Below are 23,261 nucleotides of genomic sequence, written 5' to 3' on the forward strand. Positions count from 1 at the left end.
TTCTGCAGACTCAGGGGGAGCTACAGCCTTATCTCCCCCCTCTCAAGGCCACCTGGACCCCACAACCAGGGCCTCTCCTCTCCATCTTCAATGGTGGGTCTCGGCCCCACACACTGTAGACATCAGTCCCACAGTCCCATCTCCCTCTAACACAGCTGGAAAGGGTCCCCCACTTTTAAGGGCCCGTGTGCCCACCCAGGCCATCTGTAGATCTCAAGGTCCTCAAGTGAATCACTCTGCAAAGTTCCTTTGGTGACATATATAAATGGTTTGGAGGCCATTGTGCAAACATCTTTGTGGAGGCTTCCTTATTCACCCTACTGCACGTTTTTAGGGTTAAGTAGCCTCGCCTACGCAACACAGACCCATGGTAAGGTAGCAGACATCCTTCAGCCTTGTACAGCTTCCTGACTCTGGTTGGACATGTCTACACCCCTCAGGAGGAGAAGTGAGATGTCTAAACACCAAAGGCAACCAAGGACGGGGTCTTACTACCCTTACAGGCTCGGGGACTTTGGACAAGTGATTTGACTTCTCTGTTGTGATGTCCTCAACTATAAACTACAAAGCCTGCCTCTGTAGGTCATCTATGAACACACAGCATGCTCAGAACCCCATGCTTGCCCTCTGCACACGCTCCTTCTTCTGGGTCTCAGTCATCGCCATTTTCTGTGGAGTAGAAACCCTCAAGTCTCACCACGGTCCTTCCTACACTGGCTGCCTTGGCTCCGCACCATCCACGTCTTACTTGATCAGACGGCAGGATGCGCCAGCTCACCGACTGAAGTTCCGGACCATCCGAGGACCACCGGTCCTGGGAAATTCTCGCCATTTTTCTAAGAAAGTTACATGGCTCTCCACTTTAAGAAACTTTGAAATACTGGATTGTGAGTTTGTCCAAAGAAACTGAGCAACACTGCCCAGTGGTCAGAAGCCTGTGTCCAGGCTCACTCCTTCAACTGCAAACGCATCTCTGCGATTCAGTACATTTGTCTGTTAAGCAAAGGAACTTTACTACATGATGTCCAGTCGGCCTGTGGTTCTAAAGTTCCTATCCCAAGAAGAGAGAGAGATCGCAGGAGTAAGGTAGGGGAAGCTTACCCCATGCTACTCATTCGGTGAAGAAGTACAAGAAGAGGCTTGTAGCCAAATGGGATGAAGCAGGGAAGAAGAGCCGCTGGGAAGAGCTGTGACTGACTCCGGCCACGCAAACCCCAAGAACAAACAGGAAAGCCCAACTTGAGGCTGCCAGCGAAAACACCACTTGGTCTAGTGCATTGCTTTCTGAAAGGTGGCCTCTTCCTTCCATCCGAATCTGCTTCCCATTGCTGTAGATTAAAGTGGAGACCCCTGGAAGACTAAAGGCATTCTCCAGTCGTCTCTCTTGAATTTAATTTCACAGTTAATTTTTAAAACAAACAGTACATGAACTCCTAAATTAAATATAAAAGGGCCCAGAGCAGTGATCTTACACATAGGCTGTGTCTTTCTGCCTCAATTAGATAAAGTGGGTGAAGAGAAAAGTAGTTATATTTCCAGCAGAGAGGAGCCCGTGGTGGCAATACTTCTTTCTTAACAGAGAATTCCAGGGGTTGGCTGTAGGACACATGGAGGGAGAGCATTATCTCCTTTACGATGTGAAGTATTTTTCATTAAGACAGTGTTAGAACTGTTTTAATGGGATTTTGCACAGTCTAAGGACCCAGAAGCCTTAGCTGTGATTGTGGAGTTTTCAGAATGTGGTGCTCTGGGAGATTTCCTGAAGCCCCGTTACAGATACAAAGAGTTGGGAGGGTTGCTCCGGCTTGGTTTTTTTGGGGCTTTTAAAAAGTATGACTTTACAAGAATGAGAAATACGACCCCATGAAAATGCCCATCAGGATTATCTACAGGACCAGAGGTATCAAAGACCCGAGGGATTCCCTGCCCGCTTTCATCCCTGCTCTTGCAGACTCCGGGGAGCCTGGGAATGCTGGAGTCGCGATTGTGGTGTGCCTCACGCCGTCCCGACCTCAGGCCTTGCCTTGAGTGTGAGTGTGAGTGTGTGTGTGTGTGTGTGTGTGTGTGTGTGTGTGTGTTGTACTTGGGATTGAACCCAGGTGCATTCTACCTCTGAGGTATATACTCAACCCCATTTTTTTTTAAATTTTGAAACAGGGTCTCACTAAGTCATGGAGGTTGTCGCTAAGTCGCTGAGGTCTTGAGCCTGCAATCCTCCCATCTCAGCCTCCCAAGTCGTGGGGTCACGGGCGTGTGCTGCCCTGCTCGGCCTGTTTAATGACTGTTTACTGAAGCTGCTCTGCACTCAGGCACAGGGACCGGCACTAAGCAGGCGTGCTAACAGGACAGAGCACTACTATACAGCGGATGGCCGGGTCAGGAAAGAGTTGCAGCAGAGGCAGGAGCCGCAGTGTCCAGGGAACAGCTGGAACAGCAGGCAGGGAGAGCGGGAAGCACGGCCACCGCCAGGCCAGCCACGAGGCCTTGCCAGAGGAGAACCGAGGACAAAGGAGCAAAGAAGGAGAAACGCCTCGACCACTGCCCTGCCCGAGACCACGTGGTCACGGCTCCTGGCTCTCCTGAGCTCTACACCCAGGTCAGTTGCCTCCCTCCAGGTTTTGGTCCTGAATAAAGCCTGTTCCTTGCTGTCAGGCCATGTTTTCTTTGTCCCCATAAACTCCAACAGGTGGGGGGTCTGTAGTCACCCCAAGACCCCCCAGTGAAGTAGGGTACAGGTAACAGCAGCTCAAGCCACCTGCAGAGTCCAGCAACCTCTGTTTCTGGGGAAACAGTCCTGGCCCCAGACTTACAGAACTTCTGAGCCCTCGTGCAGGTCAAATTCTGTTCCCAGAGTAGACCCTGGGGGTCTGCAATGTTGACACACTTCTGGAGGGGCGCACCGTTCAGGGACGGTGCCCCAGGGAACTTTGGAAGCACAGACCTCACAGAAGTTTCAGATCCTGACACATCTGCACACTTGTGTCAAGTCTAAACACAACAGAAGGCATTTCACACGTTGCTGCTTGGCCTCACCATCTAGAATTGCTACTCACAAGTTACACGAGGGCTATAAGGCAGGGAGAGCCATGTCATCGTTAGCCGCCAGGCTTGTCTTCTGACACCAAGACAGGCCACAGAAAAAATCAAGAAATTTAAAGAATTGAATGTCAAGTAAGTTCTTTGACCATAAGTGAATAAGAAAGATGACAGAAAAATAAGATGACAGAAAAATTACTAGCATTAAAAATTAGACAACAAATGTCTATGTAAGAGATGTAGCGAGGAGGAAATCTCAGGGGGAAATTTTTTTAATTTTTAGAGAAAACTAAAACTGAACTGCAACAGGTCAAAATCCATAGCATGCAGATTAACCAGTGTTGAGTAAAACTGGATTATAGTAATAAACACATTAGAGAAAGAGAGACTGCTCGCCATGGAGGCGTACACCTGCAATCCAGTACTTGGGAGGCTGAGACGGGAGGTCTGTAGGCTTGAGGCCAAACAAAGCTCACAGCAACTTAGTGGACCCTATTTTAAAATAAAAAATAAAATGGGGCTGGGGTGTAGCTTATAGGTAGAATGCCCCTGGGTTCAATTTCTAGTACACACACACACACACACACACACACAGGTTTGTTCCAGTTATTCAATCCTGGTCCAATATTCTAAGTGAATCAATGCAACCAGCCACACCAAATGGCGGATGAAGACAAATCATAGATCACCTCAATGACACAAACACTCACAGAACTCAGCACCCAGTTAGGGTAAAAAAAAAAACACAGTACAACAGGAAAAGAGAATTTCCTCGGTCTCCTAAACAACAGCTACAAACATCGAGAGCCAATAGCGTGCTTACTGACGGAAGACTGGAGTTTCCCTTCATGACGGGGCAAGGCCAGGCCATCCATGCTCACCACCTTGTCCTGGCCACTGCGACAGGCGAGAGATGGGAACTACAGAGAGAAGGGAGAGAGGGAAGAAAAGAGAGCGAGAGAAGAAGGGGAATAAAAGATGGATCAAGGGGCGTGGAAGGAAGGAGAGCGGGATAGAGGGAGGGAGGGAGATTGATTAAATGAACTCGGGAGCCAACAGATGAACAGGGTGTGGAAGGAAGGGAAGCTCACGGCTGTGAGATCCAGGGAGGCCGGAGGGGACAGGGAAAGGGGTGTTATGACTGTTAGTTGGAGTTTTACTCAGACATAAAGAACAAAATTCTCTCATTTGCAGGAATGGATGGAGCATTGTGCAAAGTGAGATTTGCCAAACTCAGAAAGTCAAGGGCCAGGCGTTCTCTCTCCTCTGCGGACGCTGGAGAGAAGAGAGAGGAGGGGAGAGGCCACAGAGCAGCGGGAGGGCTGTGAGGAGGGCGGAGGGAAAGGGGAGGAGCCGGAGGGACCCGCACAGAGTGCGGCTCTGTGAGTCACGCACAGGAGCAGGGACAGAGGGACGGGACGACACAGGGAAGGAGGTGGCCAAGCAACGGTAGCACAGGCACGGCGGCTTCACTATGAACCTCACCGTCATGCTCAGCTAGAGTGCATGAATAAAAATTATGCTTACAAAGGCCAGCTGATAAACACTTATGAGGCTCTATAAAGACTGCCATTCTCAAAAGTTGCCAATTATGCCAAAAGGACAAACAACACTCTAGAAGAAGAGAGAAGCCTTTAAAAAGTCAGTATTGGACACGTTTGTGAAAAAATACTCTGAATGGCTATAATAAAAAAAACTGCAAAGACTGGAAGATACGTGGAGAAAGTTTTAGAAATATAAGCACGCCCATCACAGGTGACAGTAGGCAGGATCCTCCAAAACTCTAAGTAGAAATGCCCTCTGATCTCATGGTCCCACTTCTGGGCTCATAGCCAAAGGAAATCAGACGGTTATGTTGAAGAGACACCCAGACGCCCACGTCTCCTGAGGCACTGCCCATGAAGCTAAGATGGAGAACCAACTAAGGTGTCCACCAGCAGAGAATGGAAACGAAAGCACGGTGGCGCACACCTGTAACCCCAGTACTTGGGAGGCTGACACTGGAGGATCGCGGGTTCAAGACCAACCTCAGCAACTTAGCAAGACTCTGTTTCTGAATTTAAAAGAATAGAGCTAGAAGTGTAGCTCTAAAGTTGAATGCCCCTGGGCCTTCTCCTTCTCTCTCTCTCTCTCTCTCTCTCTCTCGCACACACGCACACACACGCACAGTGCGGGGTACACAATGAAATATTACTCAGCCATAAAATATGAAATCTTGTCATTTGTTGCAAAATGAATGGAACTGGAGGACGCTGTCTTAGTGAAATACACCAGGCACAGAAGGACGAATACCGACTTGCAGTCAGGACTCCCAGAGGCTGGCAGGGCGCGGGGTCGGGCTCAGCAGAGGTTGTAGAAAGCAGGACAAGACACCGCTGCAGAGAGCAGCGCACTCCAGAGCGCCACGCAGCGTGCTGACTCGCTCCAACAACCTGTTGCAGGCCTCTGAAGACCCCAGGAGAGGCCAGGAAGAACCACTACGAGGAGCCCTGCGAGAAGGAGCGCTGCTTGCTGGATTCGGCTGGTCTGTGCTGTGTTCATGCATGAGTTATCACACTGTACCCACAAATGTGCATGATTATTCCATGTCAACAAAAAAGAAACATTAAAAACACATAAAAGCAAACTGCCATTTAGCTGTACTTTTGCATTAATAATCATTGACTAAAGCACATTAAATATGTTGAATCCCAAAGTTTAAAATGACACTCGGAAAAAGGGGAGAGAGAAACTAAACCAGCCCCGTGTAGACCACAGGACGGCGCAGTCACAGGAAAACGGACAGTTAAAGGAGAACAACTTAGTCTGTGTTTCGGCATAAGCCACCTCTCGTTAACAGCGTTCAGTGGGAGCAAGTTCTCCGTACAGAATGACTCAGGTAGAAATGCGATGGAACGAGCCGGGCATGCTGGCGCAGGCTTGTAATCCCCGCGCTTGGGAGGCTGAGACAGGAGGATCTCATCCAGCCAGCCTCAGCTTCTGAGTGAGGCTCTCCGCAACTCTTTCCAAACAGAGTATAAAACAGATCTGGAAGCATGGCCCAGAGGCAGAAAAGCCCCTGGGTTTCACCACCAGGACCACCAAAAAAAAAAAAAACCAAGAAGAAGAAGAAATGCGGATGGAATGACAGAAACAGAAAGCCATAGTGAACACTCGGGGTGGCGGCTGCTTGAGAGTGGACCTGCGGGCGGCCACCACCCAAACCTCTGGGCTCCCTCAGCACCCCAGCAAGCAGGCAACACAGGCGCCTGCGTGCTTGGCCACACACGGGCTCGCGGTGGGGCCTGAAGCCCCCGGGTCTCACCTAGAGTCTGTCAGGAACAGAGGGGACAGGGTCGCTGGCCCCTGCGGATCCGCAGGCCAATCTCTGGTTGTGGGACACTCCACAGAACAGACCATGACTGACCCCCTAGAAGTGGGGCGGTGGTGACCCCAGCTCATCCAAGGGGGCCTCTCGAGGCTGCTCCTGCCCCGTGAGCCCCGTGTCACTGAGAAAGCTGTCATGTGGGTCTGGGCAGGGCATGCGGCCATAGGCCTACGCAGCACACCTAGACTGCATGGAAATGGTGTTTGTGGTGTACACCGGCTTCCCATCTGCGAGCCTGGGATTTGGGATTTGGTCACAGCAATGAAACCCTCCAAAGAACAGCTACCTCAGAGTCTGTGAGGCCCAATCATCTACTTGGGACCATTTGTGCAAATGCCCATTAGCAAGGTGATGTAATCCTCCCCACACATAGCTCATGAGCTCCCGTGACCAAAAAGTAACCTCCTCTGGACTATTAACATGTCCACCAGACACATGAAACTCCTGGGGCCCAGAGTGGCCCAGAACTCATCTTAAGTTCACCCTCAAGACCATACTTGTGTGATCAGCAGGCAGAGGTAGAAAACCGGGTGCAGGATCTGCTCTCCCGTGGACACTGGCTGGACTGCTCACAACCCAACTCTCACATGTCAGCACTCCTGAGCCAGCAAATATTCTGGTACACTTCTGTTTGTTTCCTACTCTGAACGAGAGACATGCTAATTTTAACAACATTACTTCAATGTAATTAAGTAGTCAGGACTGAGCCCACCACAGCACCCAAGAGTTAGAATATCCTGGCCACTCTGAGGTCAAGGGGAGCAGGCATGCTCCATCGTTACCTCAAATATAATGAGTGCGTAGACGCCCGTGAGGATGGCTGCGGCGATGGTCACCTGCGCTTCCACACTCGCGCGGAGGTGCTGATAGGCCAGCAGGAGAGGGACGGCCTGCGTCTGCTGCAGGGAGGCCCGGATGCGGATGGAAACCGTCTCCCTGCAGAACACAGCAAAGACTCGGCAGCCGGCCCGCGATGCACGCCCTAGGCCAACGAGGAGGGTCCTTTCCGGGTGTCCTCTGCAGCGGTCAGCCACGGTCATGACCAGAGCCCAGGGGCCTCGGGACGGCTCGGCCCAAAGCCCAGCCTCACGGTGGGGAGAGCACTGAGCACAGGTCAGTCCACGAGATGCAAGACGCCGCCTTTCTGTGGCAAGAGCAGCCTATCACGGTCACACGGAGTCCTTAGGAGGACAGGCTCCGGGACTGGGAGATGGCCCACGTGGAAGCCATCAGCTCTGAGCTGTTACGGCAGCCCCCGGGGCTCGCACCCTGGCCAAGAGCACAGACTGCATTGGCACTAAAGAAAAGAGGTGCGGCGTGGTGGCGCACGCTTGTAATCCCCGCGCTTGGGAGGCAGAGACAGGAGGATTGCGCAGGTTCGAAGCCAGCCTCGCTGATTTAAGAGACCCTGCTTCCAAATAAAAATATAAAAAATAGGTCTGGGAGTGTGGCCCGGAGGTAGAAGGGTTTCCAGGAACCCCAGTACCTCCAAAAATAAAAAGTCCAACTTTTCAGGCAAACGCTTTGGTTGGTTGGACTGTGTCCTCCAAAAGGCTGTGTCTTAGAAACTTAGTTCCTAAATTCACAAGACGATGGTGTTTGGAGGCGAGGCCTTGGGAAGTTCTGAGGGCTAGATGAGGTGAGAAGCAGGAATCCCACGATGGCCTCACAGGGAGAGGAAGAGAGCCGCGCCAGGACACTCGCTGCCTCTGAGTGGCGCGAGGAAGTCCTCCCCCGGGGGCCGTGCGCATGTTGGCACCAGGCTCTTGGACCTTCTGACCCCAGAACGGTAAGCTAATAAACCTCCGGTCTCTATAGCTTCCCCGTCTCGAGTATTCTGTTATAGCAATAGAAAAGAGACCAAGACAGCCCGTCTGCCTTAAGACCTCCACCACCCAAGAACCCACCTCACCTGCTCAGTACCTCAAAGGTCCTGCTCACCACCGAGTGCTCACTGCTCCTTGGGCTCAAAAGCACCGTCCAGTTGTGAGTGACCTGTAACAGCCAAGGTGGAAAACCAGGGTAAGGCTGCTCACCGGAGCCTCTCCTGGGCTCCAGTGCCACTCCGTTCATTAAACGAGAAGAGGAGAAGAGCGAGGGCGAGCGTGCTCGCGTGCGTGCTGCGTTCCTGGGGATCGAGTCCAGGGGCATCGCCTCCAGCCACACCTCCAGCCCTTTTGTTTGATTGATTGTCTGTTTTGAAGCAAGTTCTCCCCAGGTTGCTGAGGATGTCACTATGTTGCTGAGGCTGGCCTCGAACATGCAATCCTCCTGTCTCAGCCTCCCAAGTATTAGGGTCATAGGCGCGTGCCACCACACCAGTCTGCAAAGCATTTTTATACATGAGCCCCACATTTCTGACCCTAGGAGTGTGCCCAATTTGTGTGGGGATGAGAATTTCCACAATTCAGAGGATATTAAGACAAAAAGAATTAAGAAGTATGAATACAGAATTGTCTATGAAGATAGGGGAGGCGCAGAGGTGAGTCCAGTCACCCTCAGTCTGCAGCGCATGTCCAGGGATCCCACGTGCACCAAGAGCTCAAGGGGATGCGCACGGGCACGGGGCTGCTGCGGTCTACACGCGTCCTTCCTCATACTGTGTGTGTGAGTGGTGCCAGGGATGGAACCCAGGGCGTTCTACCTCTGAGCTACACCCCCAGCCCTAGTTTTTCTTCTTTATTTGGAAACAGGATCTCACTAAGTTGCGGAGAGCCTCACTAAGTAGCTGAGGCTGGCCGCGAACCCGAGATCCTCCTGTCTCTGCCTTCCAAGCGCTGGGATTACAAGCGTGCCCACCACGCCTGGCTTCCTTATAGTTTAAATCATCTCTAGATTACTTGTGGTGCCTTACACAAGGTACATGCCCTGTAAAGTATCCTTACACTGTATCACACAGGCAATCACAGGAAGGAAAGGATTTCGTGCGTGCCCAGTACAGGCACAATTCTTTTCTCACAAATACTTTTGATGTTCGGTTGGCTGAATCCTGGAATATGGAACTCGTGGACAGGGCAGATCAACTATACTGACTCCTATGATTAAAAATCACTACTGTTACTGAAGGCCAGGAGAACTCTTCTGCTGCTCCAAGCAACTTAAGAGAAGGGCTTCCTTTGAAATTAACTGCTTGCGACCTGAATGCAACAGCCCCAGCCCCAGAAGGGTCTCCAGGGCCTGCTCAGGAGCCTCTGCCAGGGAGGGCCCAGACCGCCCAGCGGGCAGCACTGGTCCCCAGCAGAGCAGGGTGTAAGGGACCGATGCAGGCAGGGGCAGCAGGCAGGTGGGGAGGGATTTTCTCTGAGAGCAATGGCGTCTCGAGTCATGCTCACAGATCACAAAGGACACGGAACATCCGAACTCTGAACTGGGCAAGCAGAGATGCACGTGCCTAAGAGAAATTCTCTCAAAACACTCGGGTGATTAAAAGCGTGTACTCAGGAGAACGCAAGGAAAGCGCCTGTGTTCTTTGGGCTTCTGGGGCTGGGTTTGTGCACAGGCATCGGGCATCGGGGACTGCCAACATGTTACTCAAGGCCTTCCTGTGGGGGCAGGGAAACTCAAATGCTCCCTTAATTTGGCTTCTAAATATGCATCTGTCGAGAGGGGAGCTAGCAGCAGGAATTAGTTGTAGTGCTCTATAGCACAGTAAGGTAACCACAGTCAACAAGTCATGATCTATTTCAAAATAACTAAAAGAGTCTGAAGCTCCCTAACACACCGGAATGGCAAACGTTGCAGGAGATAGAGATGCTGGTCACCTGACCTGGTCATTATACCTTATATCCACACAGCAACTTAGCATTCTGTGCCCCCTGGATATGTATAGTCTGTCAATCAAAACTATATTATAAAATAATTTTTTAAAAGACAGCAGGGCTGGGTATGGTGGTAAACACCTATAATCCCAATATTTAGAGGCTAAGACAAGAGAATGACAGGTTTGAGGCCAGCTTCAGCAACTTAGTAAAACCCTATTATAAAATAAAAAATTAAATAAAATAGGACGTGCGGGTATAGCTCAGGGTAGAATGCCCCTGGGTTTGAACTCTAGTACAAAAAAATTAAAAATAAAAACAAAAACATAGGCGGTGTGGTGGCGCATGCTTGTAATCCCGGCTTCCAGGAGGCTGAGACAGGAGGATCACAGTTCATGGCCAGCTTCAGCTACTTAGTGAAACCCTTTGCAACTCATTGAGACCCTGTTTCAAAATAAAGAATAAAAAATAGGGCTGGGGGTGTAGCTTGGAAGTAGAATGCCCCTGGGTTCCATCCCCAGTACTGAAAAAAAAAAAAAAAAACCTAGCAGGACGCCCAGCTTGGTCCCTAAGGATCACGGACACACAGTAGGAGCGGGCACACCTCTCCTCTGGCCGGCCAGCGGCTGGGCATGGCACATCGGGAACCAAGTCTATATCCCCAGACACAACCAGGGCAGCCAGTCTTGAACATAGTGTCACAGGAGCCTCTGGCCAGAAAACTGCATCCTTATTTCTACTTAGAGCTTTGCTCTGGGGACCGCACTCTGCACGGAACCCGGGAGGGCTACAACCTTGCACGCAGGCAGGGTTTCCGCCTACTCGCTGATTGTATCAGGGGAAACCCATGAACAGGGGATATGGCTTCTGTGCAAAAGCCATCGTATCCGTGCACTGGGGTCCTGAAGCCAGGACTCGGGAGGCGGGTGGGACCGCGGAGAGGGTCCTGCCCTGGCTGTGAGGCCCCAGGCCCCCCGCACCCCGCTGCTGGCTCTCGTCCTAGCTGGACAGCGTGCGCCGAAGACAAGGCTCACCTGGGCCTCTGGGTGTGGACCACGCTTGCGGCCCACTGTGCTTCGGTCATCTTTCACAAACACAAGGCCAGGAGGTGAGGCCCAGGCTGGGTGAGGCTTCACAACAAAACCACTTTAAATGTTGGAGGATTCCCTGAATGGACAGGAAAAATGGTCCTGAAAGAGGAAGTCAACACTTCCGAGCTTACTGAACTAGTGCGCTCCCAAATGACCAGAGGAGGGGGACGGAGAACTCCAGTGACAAAGCAGAAGTCAGCGCGACGGCTCGGCTGATACGGGGTCCTGCCTGACAGCGCCCCGTCGAACCCCTGCAAGAGGAAGCCTGGTTCGTACTGAGGTGGAATGAGAGTGTAACCTGCTGTTGCCGCCGCCGCCTGGCGTCCGGGGCGCCCACAAGCGTCACCTCCACCACGATGTGCTCGCGCTCGTCCCTCGCAGGACTCGGCCCACCAGCGGCCAGGGCCCCGGCCAGGTCCACCTGCAGCAGCGTGGCGTCCATGCGGCCGCTGAGGTTCACAGCTGAGGGCAGGTCAAGGTGAACGACCAGCGAAGGCGGGCTGGCGCCGGCCCCTGCCGCCCACGGGTGCAGGGAGGGACGCACTCCAGGCGTCCCTCCATCGCCCCAGGCCCCGGGCCTTCCCCCCGCCCACTGTCCTGCACACGCAGCTGTTCCCACCTGGCCCCACGCCGGCTCCCATGTGGAAGCCCACATGGCGTCTCCGCAGCTGCGCGCAGTTACCTGCTCCCTCGCCACAGCTATCACAGAACTCCCTCGCACCCCACAGCTGGCAGGTAGCGGGGTGCCACAGGTGAGAACGGATGAACCAACCCCAACCCGCCAGCCCCACATTTGCAAGGTGGAGAAATCCCAGGAAGAAAAGCAAGGATCTGGAACAGGTGAAATCAATGATGCTCCCCGCAGTGAGAGGATGGGGCTCCTTCCTCCTCAGAAGGAAAAGAGGCTCCTGCACCCCAGGGGCTCTGGGCGCCTGGCCCGCGGCCATCCCTCGCAGCTCCTGTGTCCCTGCTAGAGTGTGTTGCAGGTTCAGGAGCTCCTGGGGGGGGGGGGCTGACTCAGGGCCCCGCTGCCACCGCCACCGCCAGGTGCCGGGGCCTCGGGGGATCCAGGAGCACTGGGACGCTACACAAGCTCTACCCGGTCACTTCTGATCCTGAACAGGAAACTGAGGTAAGAGGGGAAATAAACTTCCCAGCGACGTGTGCTTACATTGGGTCTCCAAAGCCTCTTAGCAGCAGGTGCTGTCGTGGGCCCGTGCTCTTCCTCAAGTAAAAGGAGTAGGTGGTTTGCAGAGCGGACCTGGGGGAGGCGAACTCTGCTGGCGCTAGGGAATCTACAGGATTTGCACCCGGTTTTAGGGAGGGCCGGCGGAGGTTCAGTCTTCCCTTGTTCTGTTCCTCTAGCAAAATGGGCTGCTAAGAATTCCTGAGTATAAAGGGAGCATTTTATCCGCCCTGTCGTGTATGAGAGGGCAGAGGGGCAGCTTCGCCGAGCTCCACGGAGGGCCCCCTGCACATCGCTGATGGTACTTGGGACCCAGAACAGACGCGAAGGTGGGGGCAGAATGTTCACAGAGGATGCCCGACAGGCTCTGTTGCTTCCGCCACTCCTGAAATTATTCCTGTCCTGATTTTTCCCCAGGGCCGACTCAGAAGCATCTTAGAATGGATTCTGGAGACCCCATGCGCCTGGAAGGGGCACAGTGCCACCTGGAGGCCGCCGTGGGGAGAGCAGCAGGCTTCTCCGGCAGCAAAAGTGGAATGGTCTCGAGGGCTAGTGAGAGGACCGCAGGACACCACACCCCAAAACTACCACCCAAAAGGAGTGCGCAGAGGTCAGGGGGCCTGGCCTAGCACACAGCTTCCTGCCCCTCCTATCCACACATCTGTAGGTGCCCAAAGACCACCCTGAAGGTCCAGACTCCAGGCAGTGGCTAAGTGTGTGTGTGGGGGGGGGGGGGATGGAACCTAGGGCATTCTACCTCTGAACTACACCCTAGCCCTATTTTACTTTCACTGAGTTGCACCAAGGGCTCACTAAGTTCCTGGGGCTGGCGGTGAACCTGCAATCCTCCCGTATCAGCCTCCAATGGCCAGGTTGACCCCTGCCTCCCAGCCACCCTGAGCTGTCCACAGCGCCCTCTCCTGTCCTTTCAGGTCTCACTCGAAGGCTCCTCCGCACACCTGCCCCTGCAGCCCTCCCCTGGGGGATTCTACCTCTCGGCCACGCAGTGTTTACTTACACTGTCCTACAGTTTGTTTTAGATTTTCTCCACAGCTGGTGTAAGCCCCTCAAAGAGCGAGCTCCATCTTATTCATTTCTCTGCCTCTGCAAAGGCTAACGTACTTCCCACCACATTAAACGCCCTCCTCAGTATTTGCTTCATGGCCATTTGTCCGTGGCCGTGTCCTGGAAGTCCTTGACGCCTAGGCCAGGGTCGTGCAGTAGGAGTGTGGAGGAGAGAAGACAGAACCCCTCCATTCTCTGGCTTTGCCCGTTGCCGAAATCTGCGCCCAGTCAGGGCCTGCCTGACTTCCTCCGTGCGTCCTCTTCCTCTGAGCTCCTAAGTGCCCCCTTCTGTACCTCCAACAGGAATGGCCTCCGCTGCTCCGGTCTGGGCGGGCTGGAGAGGCGCTGTCCTCGGTGGAAGGATGCCCGAGCGTGTTGCTTCTGAACAGCTTGTCCGAGCTGCCGTGGGCTGGAGCGTGTCTGAGAGCCTGCAGAGGGCCTTCCCTTGCACCTGAGCTGCAAAGCCCTCTGAAGCCTGCCCTTCAGATGGCCACAGAGCCACCAAGCTTCGGGATTGGCTACACCTGCCAAGGCGTCCCTCCTCCGCTGAACTTTGGCCAGGCTCCTCTGAGCCCTGCCTGGTAGGCCTGACCTTGGCCTTACCTGTGAGCTTCGGAGCCTAACTCTAGCAAGACTCCTGCTGAAATCCCCCACCCCTGACACGGGCAAGTTCCTCTGTCTTGCAGTAGAAACTTTGAGGTCAGCTCCTCTGGGCTGATGATGTCCAGATACCTGGTATAAGCATCATTTCTGGGCGTGTCTGTGATAGTATTTTCAAATGCGATCACATCAGAAGTGGTCGGCCACATAAAGATGGCCGACCCTCCCCAGTGTGGGTGGGCACCACCGATTCGCCGAGGGCCCAGAGAGAACAAGGCTGGGGAGGTGGGCGTGGGCCTCCACTCTGCCTGATGCTGGCTGCACATGGGCCTTCCGCCTTGGGTGGTCTGGGTCCCCAGGCCTTGAGACCACACTGGACCCTGGGCCACCAGCTCCCAGTGCCAGGCCTCGGGCACTCCACAGGGACGCCGTGACTCCCCAGACCCCTACAGCAGAAGTCTCCCCAGGTACTTTTCTCGTTACTCTGTCTTTGTCGGTCTACTTTACAGGGCTCCTGTCTGGAAAGAACAGAAGGGCGAGGGGAAGATTTCTTAACTCCCCCACACTGGGCATACCATGTCCTTCAAATTCTCCAAGAGTCCTGGATACAGGAAGGAAAAAAGAAAGGAAGAAGAAGAAGAATGAGAGAGAAAGGAGAAGACGTAGAAGTAGTAGAGATGAAGGGAGGGCGGGAGGCAGCAACTGACTGGCCTGGAGGACTGGCCCTCCTGCCCGCTGGCCTGCTGACCTAGAGTCTCCTCCAGCCTCCTGCACAGCAAGCACAGAACGTGCAGGGACAAGGGACTTCGGGTGCCTGTGATTACAGGTTTCTAAAACAAACCCCGTAATTACCACGCAGACAGCCTGACTGCCACAAGGAGATCAGAGGTTCACAGGGAAAGGCGGCTTTGTTATCCCCTGCTCACGGAGAGCAGGGCTTTCTCCTGAAGCCCTTCCTGTTACAACAGACATGGCCCTTCACCCAGGCCCCATCCAGGGGGCCAGCAGAGAGTGCAGGGCTCTGTGCTCAAAGTGACACCCTGGAGGTGACCCAGCCCTGAGTCACCTGCTAGCCAGGCTTGCTGCACCCATACCCTCTCTCTGAGAATCGCTCTCAAAGGCCCTCGCCCTCCCTCAACTCCAGCAGCACCTTGTGCTCTACAACACGCAGGCACCCTCCACAGGCCTGGAGCTCACGCTGGCGCCCTCAGCTTGCACGGACCCTCCGTGGGCTCTTGGGATAGGATGCGGGAGCTTCCCAAAATCCACAGGACATGCATAGTGACATCATTCGCTCTCCACAGGGCCAGAGGAAGCCACATCAGCGCTCCTAGAAGGCGGTGCTCCACAGGCTGGAGGGACATTCCCCGGCACCCGCCTTCCTGCCTGGCTCCTCCATCTCCCTACCTCTTTCCCCCTTGATTCAAACAGGCAGGTCACTCCTGCTGAGGAGAAAGAGGGTTTGCTGGGACAGGCTCAGGACACGTTCGGCTGCTCAGGAAGGAACCTGACACAATGCTTCAGAATAAACGTGGCACACCAGAGCTCGGGGGCTGACCAGCTCCCTGGGGTTACCATGGCTCTTCCTGTCCTAACCCGTCTGGGCTGCCCTGGGACATCTACTGACTGACAAGGCCAGAAACTCCAAGGGGCTCAAAGTGTCCGGCGTGGGGTGGGCAGCTCTGGGTCCCACGGGTAGGGGTGTGGACCTCTTCTTGCAGGCGGTCTCTCCAGGAGCCCCAGTGGGTGCCCCAGGGGCAACAAGGAGACAGGTGCGGATGCCAAGTACCACCCTCGAGACATGGCCACTAGCTTCACCCACACCCACCTCCTGTATCTCCCCTAAGGTGAAAACTCCACCCCTGGCTTGGGAAGAGGATCAGATATCAAATCTGGTATTTGGGAGTGCGGGTGGAGGAGCAGCTCTACCCCACAGACGGGGGTGCAAGGCCAGCCCAGGGCTGGTGGGAATCCCTATAATCCCTGCAGCTGGGCCCCAGTTGCCATAGCAACCATGAACCTCAGCAAAGCTGATCTGGCCAGATGCAGGCAACCCCTCCACCAAGTGCCTGCAGGAGTTAAGCTTGGCTCAGTCCACACTTAAAAACTACTGAGCTCAGTCTCGTCTCTCCTACACCAAGCGTCTGCCTTAATCCTAAGGTTCCAAGCATGTGAGAAGGGTAAAAGAAAACAGAGGTTGAAGAGACAGCATTGTCCTCACAGGGAGGTGGCGCCCAGGAGGACCGCTGGTGTTGTGCCGGGAGGGCGCTCACTCACGCCAGAGTGCAGCAGGGCCGCAAGAAAGCCAGGCCCCTGCTGGAGCGGGCCCGGCCGCCATCGGCCCTCTGCGGGGACGCTACGCCAGCCGCCCTCCACAGCCCTGACCCACGGGAGACACGCCCAGGGCACGGGCAGGGCGGCCCGGATCTCTCCGGCTTCGTGACTCTCCCCCGTGAGGGCTGAGCTCGCGGCCATAGATGGTGGATACCATAGCTTTCCAGCGGGGACACGGCCAGCAACTGCCACAGCTTGCCTTCAGCTGGATACAGGCTGAATAAAACCTGTAACAGTCAGAAACAGCTCAGGATAGATGTTGATACGAAAGCAACATGATTTAAACAATTTTGATTACTGTTAAAATATAGATCTGGTGATGGTAATGATTCCACATTCCCACTACATCCGCTTACTCTGAATAGCTTTTTCTCAGATCTTAAAATATTCAGCTACAAAGGGCCTTGATTTCTGATATTTGCCAGTTTTAAGGATGAAATAGTCAGCCACAGAATTAAATTGTCAATGGTGGATTACTGTGGTTTCCCCACACAGAAGAGCAGAGGAATGTGGCCTCTGAGATGGTTGTAACAGGTATTTGTGGGAGTTGCAGAGAACTCAGCATACCATCAGACAGTTAAGGGGTCTTCAGCTGACCTGTTACAGAGGTTCAAAGCAAATGCCTCAAATTCTATTTCAAAAAGTGTCTGCAAGTCACAAAACTCCAGGTCCCAGAGAAGGCTGGAGACTAGACGCAGCCCACGTTGGCTCTAGGGATTGCGCGAGACCTGGCCACAGGACCTCTACCTCTGAACGTCCAGCACACCCTCCGGCCCTGCTGACCAGGGGCTTCTGAACCACACACGTCTGGCATGCCCGGGCATACAAGCAGTGGAAAAGTAAAACTGTGACTTCATCAGAGCTAGGATAACGGATTCTGATCCACACGGGGCTTTCCTGTCTCGTACCACTGCCTTCCCCCTCGCGGGCTTTAGGAGGTGACCCGCTCAGCTCAGCACCACCCTGCATCTGAATGTCACACCAGAGGAGCAGATGCACTGTCACGCACAGTCCTGCCTACACTCAAAACCCCGTCAGCACTCCTAGGGACGGGCTTCCTGGGCTGCCCACCCCAGCCCCACTACCCATGTGTGCCCAGCATCTCCTTCAAAGAAAAGTCAGGCAGAGGGCCAGGCAAGGACCCCACAGCTCAGATCCCCTGCTGCCCAGCCCAATGCCCAGGGAGCTGTGCACGCCACAAGCCCCCAGCACTTCCACTGACCCCGGCAGCCCTGGGGCCGCCTCGGTACTGGTACTTACGGAGCACACCACCACAAAGACAAACAGGCCTGTGACCTTCAGCCACCTCACACAGCGCCTGGAAGAGAAAAGGGAGCTCCTGAGCAGTACAGTGGCCTGCAGGGTGGCCCCACCAAGCCTGACACTGTCCCCAGATGTCACCACCATGCTCATCTCCAACTCAAAGAAGCCGCTTTTCCTTATCCCATCGCGTGGTGTGGAGGACAGCACCAGGAGACTGCCCTGGTGGTACAGGGCAGACAGCAGGGACCCTGAGGCTGGCACGCGTGGGCTTGCTGGAGGCGCTGGTGTTCACGGTCGAAGGTGCTTTGCTACCATTTGAAAGGCTCCAGTTTGTCTGCTGGTTTGCTGCTTGTTTTGTTTTGTTTTTTTTTTTTTTTTAAGAGTTCCCTGAATGTCTGACCTAGGCTTTCCAATTTACACTGATCAATTATTTCCCTTAAATTTTCGGGAAGGTAGGAATATAGATTTATCATCAAATATAAAAACAAATAAAGGAAGAAATTACAATTCTGTGACTAGTTTGTTTGTTTTGTTTTGGTTTGGTTTTTTGTTTTGGTTTGGTTTTGGTGCTGGGGACTGAGCCAGGGGTGTTCCATCTCTGAGCTACACCCCAGCCCTATTTTATTTTTAGTTTGGAACCCAGGTCTCATTAAGTTGCAGGGGGCCTCACTTAGTTGCTGAGGCTGGCTGCGAACTTGTGATCCTCCTATCTCTGCCTCCCAGATGCTGGGAATCAGAGGCACGTGCCACCATGCCCGGCTCTGTGACTGGTTGTATAAGAAGGTGTTTTAGAATTTTCTGTAGATCACTTAATAGACTATGGATTCAACTGGGGCTTTCCAAAGTCATTCCAAGCCTGGCAGCCATTACCTACTTCTTAACTATGGCCCCAGACCCTATGTGAGCCAGTCTTGGGTATCCTCGGAAGCACCACCCAGACCCACCACCGCGCCCAGACCAGACCCCACTCGGGTGCTCCATGGCCGCAACCCCCTCGGCGCTACTCATTCAGCACCTCCCATGGACCTGCCACCTTCCTCCAAACAGATGTACTCAGCAAATCAAGCAGTGATATGAGGATTCCCCAAGGGGTGGCACCAGCGGTCCACCCAAGTGCCCTGTCTGTCCTCCCACCTATGCCCTCGGCCCCCAGCAGGGGCCTGCAGTTCCCACACAGCCCTGGGCTCCAGGTGATCATGTGCAGGAGGTCACCAGCACATTGTCTGATTTCCTCGCAGGAAGGCCACCTTGAGTGTCTCCCAAGGCCCAGGACAAGGCAGGTATCCTGGAGGAAAGTGCAGCCTGCCCACCTGGAGACCTTCCTCCTCCTCTTCACTGGGTCTGGAGGGCTGGCGAGCCCGGCCTCGTCCCAGGGCAGACAGGCAGCGACCGAGCCAGGTGCATTCCGCATCCACCTACCTTAGCCCAGACAGAGGGGGTCTGACACCGTCTGGAAGATCCCCCTTCTCTGATGAAGACGACGCAGACCAGGCGGCCGCCTCTCTGCCCAGCAGGTACCGTCCGTCCCACTCAGCAGAGCTGTTCTCCCAAGACTCGGCAGCAGCAACAAGCTCTGGGCGATACGCGGGCGGGCACCAGGACCTGGGAGATGAGAGGTTTGTGGTCATTCTTCCTGAACTCGCTTCTGCATTCTGCACAGCAAGATTATCTCTCTCAGCTATCGATCCTGGTCTCTAAAAGGACCACAGACCTTGTGGCACTCTCTCACACTGGTAGAATGGTGTGTGTGTGTGTGTGTGTGTGTGTGTGTGTGTGTTCCTGAGGACTGAACCAGGGGCATTCTACCTCTAAGATAGCACTATTTTTATTTTTTATTTGGAAACAGGGCCTCACTAAGTTGCTGAGAGCCTCACTAAATTGTTGAGGCTGGCTTTGAACCTGCCACCCTCCTGTCTCAGCCTCCCAAGTAGGGACTACAGGCATGTGCCGCCACACCTGGCTTAGAAGGGGTCTTTCTTGACAACACAGGACACTTGGCTCAAAGGAAATGTCCAGCAGTCACTCAAGTCTTCATAATGAATTGTGAGCATTGGAGAAACATCAGTGTTTTTGATGGTTCGGGGGATCTTCCAAGACAGCTCAGACCAGTCCCCCTGGCCTTGGTATTGGCCTTCTCTGAGTGTGTGTGCTGAGGGTACCAAGGACTCTTGTACTTGTCCCGAGGCAGGGAGCGTTCTGTCAGCTGTTCCTCCTCTTCATAGCCCTTTCTGTGATGGAACTGTAGGAGGTGGTCTACCTGGCTTCCCTGGAGCACTAACACGTATGAGCAGAAATGAGCGACACCAGTGTCCACCAGAGAAGTCCCAGGACGGGGCCTGTGTTCAGACAAGCCAGGGAGATCAGAAACTTTTAATAAAGTGGTGCATGGACACACCCATTTACTTTTCGTGGCATCCCTGGGCTTCTGATCAGTTCCCTCAGTACAGGGGCACTTGCTCTCCAGAGAAAGGTTGTTTCAAAAGTCAGAATATTTGTGTATTGCCTGGAATACTCAGGTGACCACAACATCGATATTAACAGCTGCGATCAGCTGCTCTGAGGGATAGCTCAGCGGCCACGTGCTTCTCCAAGCCCTCACCACTGCCTTAGAGCTAGCTCATGAGGAAAAAAATCATCTAATTCGTAAGGAGAAACCCAGAGGCAGAAATTAGGGTGCACAAAATCAATATGTAGGACGATGACAAAGGGCTGAAATAGTCAATAATCTCTTCGGTCAATTTCCTGACTAGAAAATGCTCAGATGTGTGAAAAATCCTATTACCAGCCTCCTAAACACTCAAGAAATGACTGTAGCAAAACTGGACTAAGAAACTGCTTGTGGCAAGTAGGGAGCAGAAAGCAAGTTCATGCCCCTGCTGAGGCAGAACCGTGGCCGTTGGCGCTCTCCTGAGGAGGGAGCTGTTCTCTGACCTGTCCGCTCTAACCACAGGTGCTCCTGGCCTTGAAGTGCGCTGGTACAAGTGAAGGCCTCAATCTTTTATTTCATTTGAATTCATCTGAATTTGAATAACAGCCCATGATAAGTGCACACGCTGGCCCTACACCCCTAAAGGACACTTGCGCTTCTGAAAATAGGCAAATCAGTGCTATGCTGATGAACTATTTGATCAGGTTAAAACTGCAATAAAATGGAGTAAAAGAAGAGTGGCAAAAAGACCTTCCCACCACCAATACCTTAATTAACTTCATGCAAAAAAAATATTCATAAGCAAAACTGACCTACGTCCTGGCTTGGACATGACACCGCAGGGCACACCTCTGTGCTCTACCTGCCCAGGACAAATGCTTACATATTATTGGTTTTCCAGTGGATTTCAGGCTCTAAAATGTCACAAGCCTTAACAGTTTACCAAATCATTCAAGGGAAAGCACTGAGGACTGTGTGAAGTGTCTGTTTGCCAAGTGATGGATTAGGAGAGAGGGAGGAGAACTGAGTTACCCCGCAGGGCAGTTTTAAGCAGGCGGATCAGTGGGAGATCCTGGGCAGGGCCACCATCACCGCAGGATTAGTGGCAGGGCTCCTACTGGGCGCAGAGGGTGCTGCTTGCCGGTTGCAAAGCAAGAGGCCCCTTTAAAGGGAGGGCATGAATGTGGTCTGTGAACACACAGACACAGCACTGGCGCTGGGGGGCGACGAGGTCCCACCAAGGAAGTGACCTTGGAGCACTGTGACCTTGAGCAAGCGGGACTGGCCTGCAAAGCCAGAGAGGGAAGAGGCTCCCCGCTCAAGGCTGGCCGGAAACTAGAGCAGGGAGACCGCTGCCCATCAGGACGCTCCCAGGGAGTCAGCTAGACCATCGCTGCCCTGCAGGTGAGAAACCCAGATCTCCACACTGTCCAAATCCTGTGGACCTGTGTCTGCGGAAGCCAGAACCCACGTAGTCTAGACACCCCGACAGTGTGAAGCCCCCTCCCCGTCCTGGCTGCAGACGGGGAGAGGGTGGTACCCTCAGTGGCTCAGGAGCAGGTGGGGGAGGTACAGCAGTGCACCTGTCCATGCAGGTGAGCAGGGTCAGCGGACAGCAGAGGGGATCTGTGGCGATGTTGCCAGGTTGGCGGCCCGCAGTGCCCGGGGAATAGCCAAGTGGTGGCTCAGGCTTCCCGAAGTTTGTTTACAGAGAGGAAAGGAGACGCCAAGCCCTTTATCCCAGAGGGAGCGCCTGCAAGTCATCCTGCAGGGCAGCTCTCTCAAGCAATGCCAGAGCCCCAGCTCTGCCCCAGAAAGGACCTTGCGCCTGGCAAGAGATGAGGCTTCTTGTGAATCAGCCACAGGGTCCTCTACCCCATCACTGTTGATACTGGAACTGGACAATCCTTCTTGGTGGGTCGTCCTGTGCGCTGAAGAATGTTGAGCGGTACCCCCACCTGGGGAGACCCCAGCCTCGAAGTGAGCCTGCCAGAGCTGTGTCAGCACGGTGTGCACTGTCAGGCGGGTACTGTGCAACCACACTCAAGGCCATTTGGAAATTCATGGCCCGTAAAATACAGCCCCTGGCATCGCAGACATCAGCCCAACAACATGTCAAGATCTGGCAGAGACCAAGCATGTCAGGTAAAACTGCATGTCTCAGGAAGACATTCCCACCATTCTGTCACAGAGTCTTAATTTCTAAAAAGAAATTTTAAAAAAACTCACCCTTTCTCTTGCAAGGAATTCCACAGCAAAGGAGTGCTTTCCATAAAGTGGGGGTCTGTAGACCTGGAGCTGCAGAACAGAGGGGAAGAGGAGTGAGGCCCGAACCGGAATCGTCAACTCAGGGATGACAGCGCTGTTCCCAGCGACTGGGGCGAGAGCCAACCGACAGCATGCGGGACTCCGCGATAAATTGTACATGGAATTTGACCAAAACGTTCTGCCTGGATTGTAAAAGCCTAGAGTGCAGCAGGGACCTTAGAAACAAGCCTTCACTCCAGCTTACACCAGACTGAAAACACCAAGCAGGAACACAAGAGACCAGGTCTGGGCTGCGCTCTCCAGGCCCGTGTTGGAGTTATCCGGGGACCGCGCCACACTGGCCTTCCCATGCAGAGGTCCCCCAAAGAAGCATTCAGTCTGACGAACCCTTTTACATGTAAAGAATTCTGAAGATCAAAATATGTTCTCATTTAAACGTCCTAATGGCTTGTGCTGGAAGACCAAGCAGTAGAGCTCAGGGCCAGCTGCTCAGAGAAAGTGACGGTTGGGAGGCAGGGCCCTGGGACGGCCGCCACTGCTGAGACAAAGCCCACCCTGGCGGGAGCCCACTACTACACTGGCCCATCCACGAGGGAGGGGCCTATGAACGCCATCGTCCAGAGAATGTCGTTTTCCTCTACCAGGAACTCTGGGAGAGGAAATGATTGTACAGACACCACAGAGTCCAGCAGCGCTTATGTCAGGAGAGACAGAGACAGAGACAACACAGAGGGAATGAACGTGTGCGTCTTTTCCCTTTTTAACACTTTCCTTTTTGTTGCCCTTTGTTGTTTGCTTTTAGAGTCAGGGAGGCTTTGCTTCTTTTGGTTTCAGTTTTGTTGTCGTTTTGATTTGCTTCACTGTC

General features: G+C 53.6%; 1 protein-coding gene across 1 annotated transcript in view; it reads right to left on the reverse strand.

Annotated features, from left to right (window-relative positions):
• Positions 1–23,010, reverse strand: part of OCA2 (OCA2 melanosomal transmembrane protein) — a gene marked incomplete at both ends in the record, with an annotated part of 223,570 nt that extends 200,560 nt beyond the window's left edge. Inside the window, 9 exons of the mRNA XM_080691713.1 lie at positions 7,186–7,339; positions 8,316–8,398; positions 11,551–11,714; positions 16,592–16,664; positions 17,698–17,755; positions 19,120–19,302; positions 22,358–22,426; positions 22,641–22,784; positions 22,973–23,010. Coding sequence (XP_080547839.1) covers positions 7,186–7,339; positions 8,316–8,398; positions 11,551–11,714; positions 16,592–16,664; positions 17,698–17,755; positions 19,120–19,302; positions 22,358–22,426; positions 22,641–22,784; positions 22,973–23,010 — 966 coding nt within the window. The remainder of the gene's footprint in view (positions 1–7,185; positions 7,340–8,315; positions 8,399–11,550; positions 11,715–16,591; positions 16,665–17,697; positions 17,756–19,119; positions 19,303–22,357; positions 22,427–22,640; positions 22,785–22,972) is intronic.
• Between the last annotated feature and the right edge of the window lie 251 nt (positions 23,011–23,261).

Source organism: Muscardinus avellanarius (assembly GCF_963383645.1).
Source record: "Muscardinus avellanarius genome assembly, chromosome: 3".
Taxonomy (NCBI): domain Eukaryota; kingdom Metazoa; phylum Chordata; class Mammalia; order Rodentia; family Gliridae; genus Muscardinus; species Muscardinus avellanarius.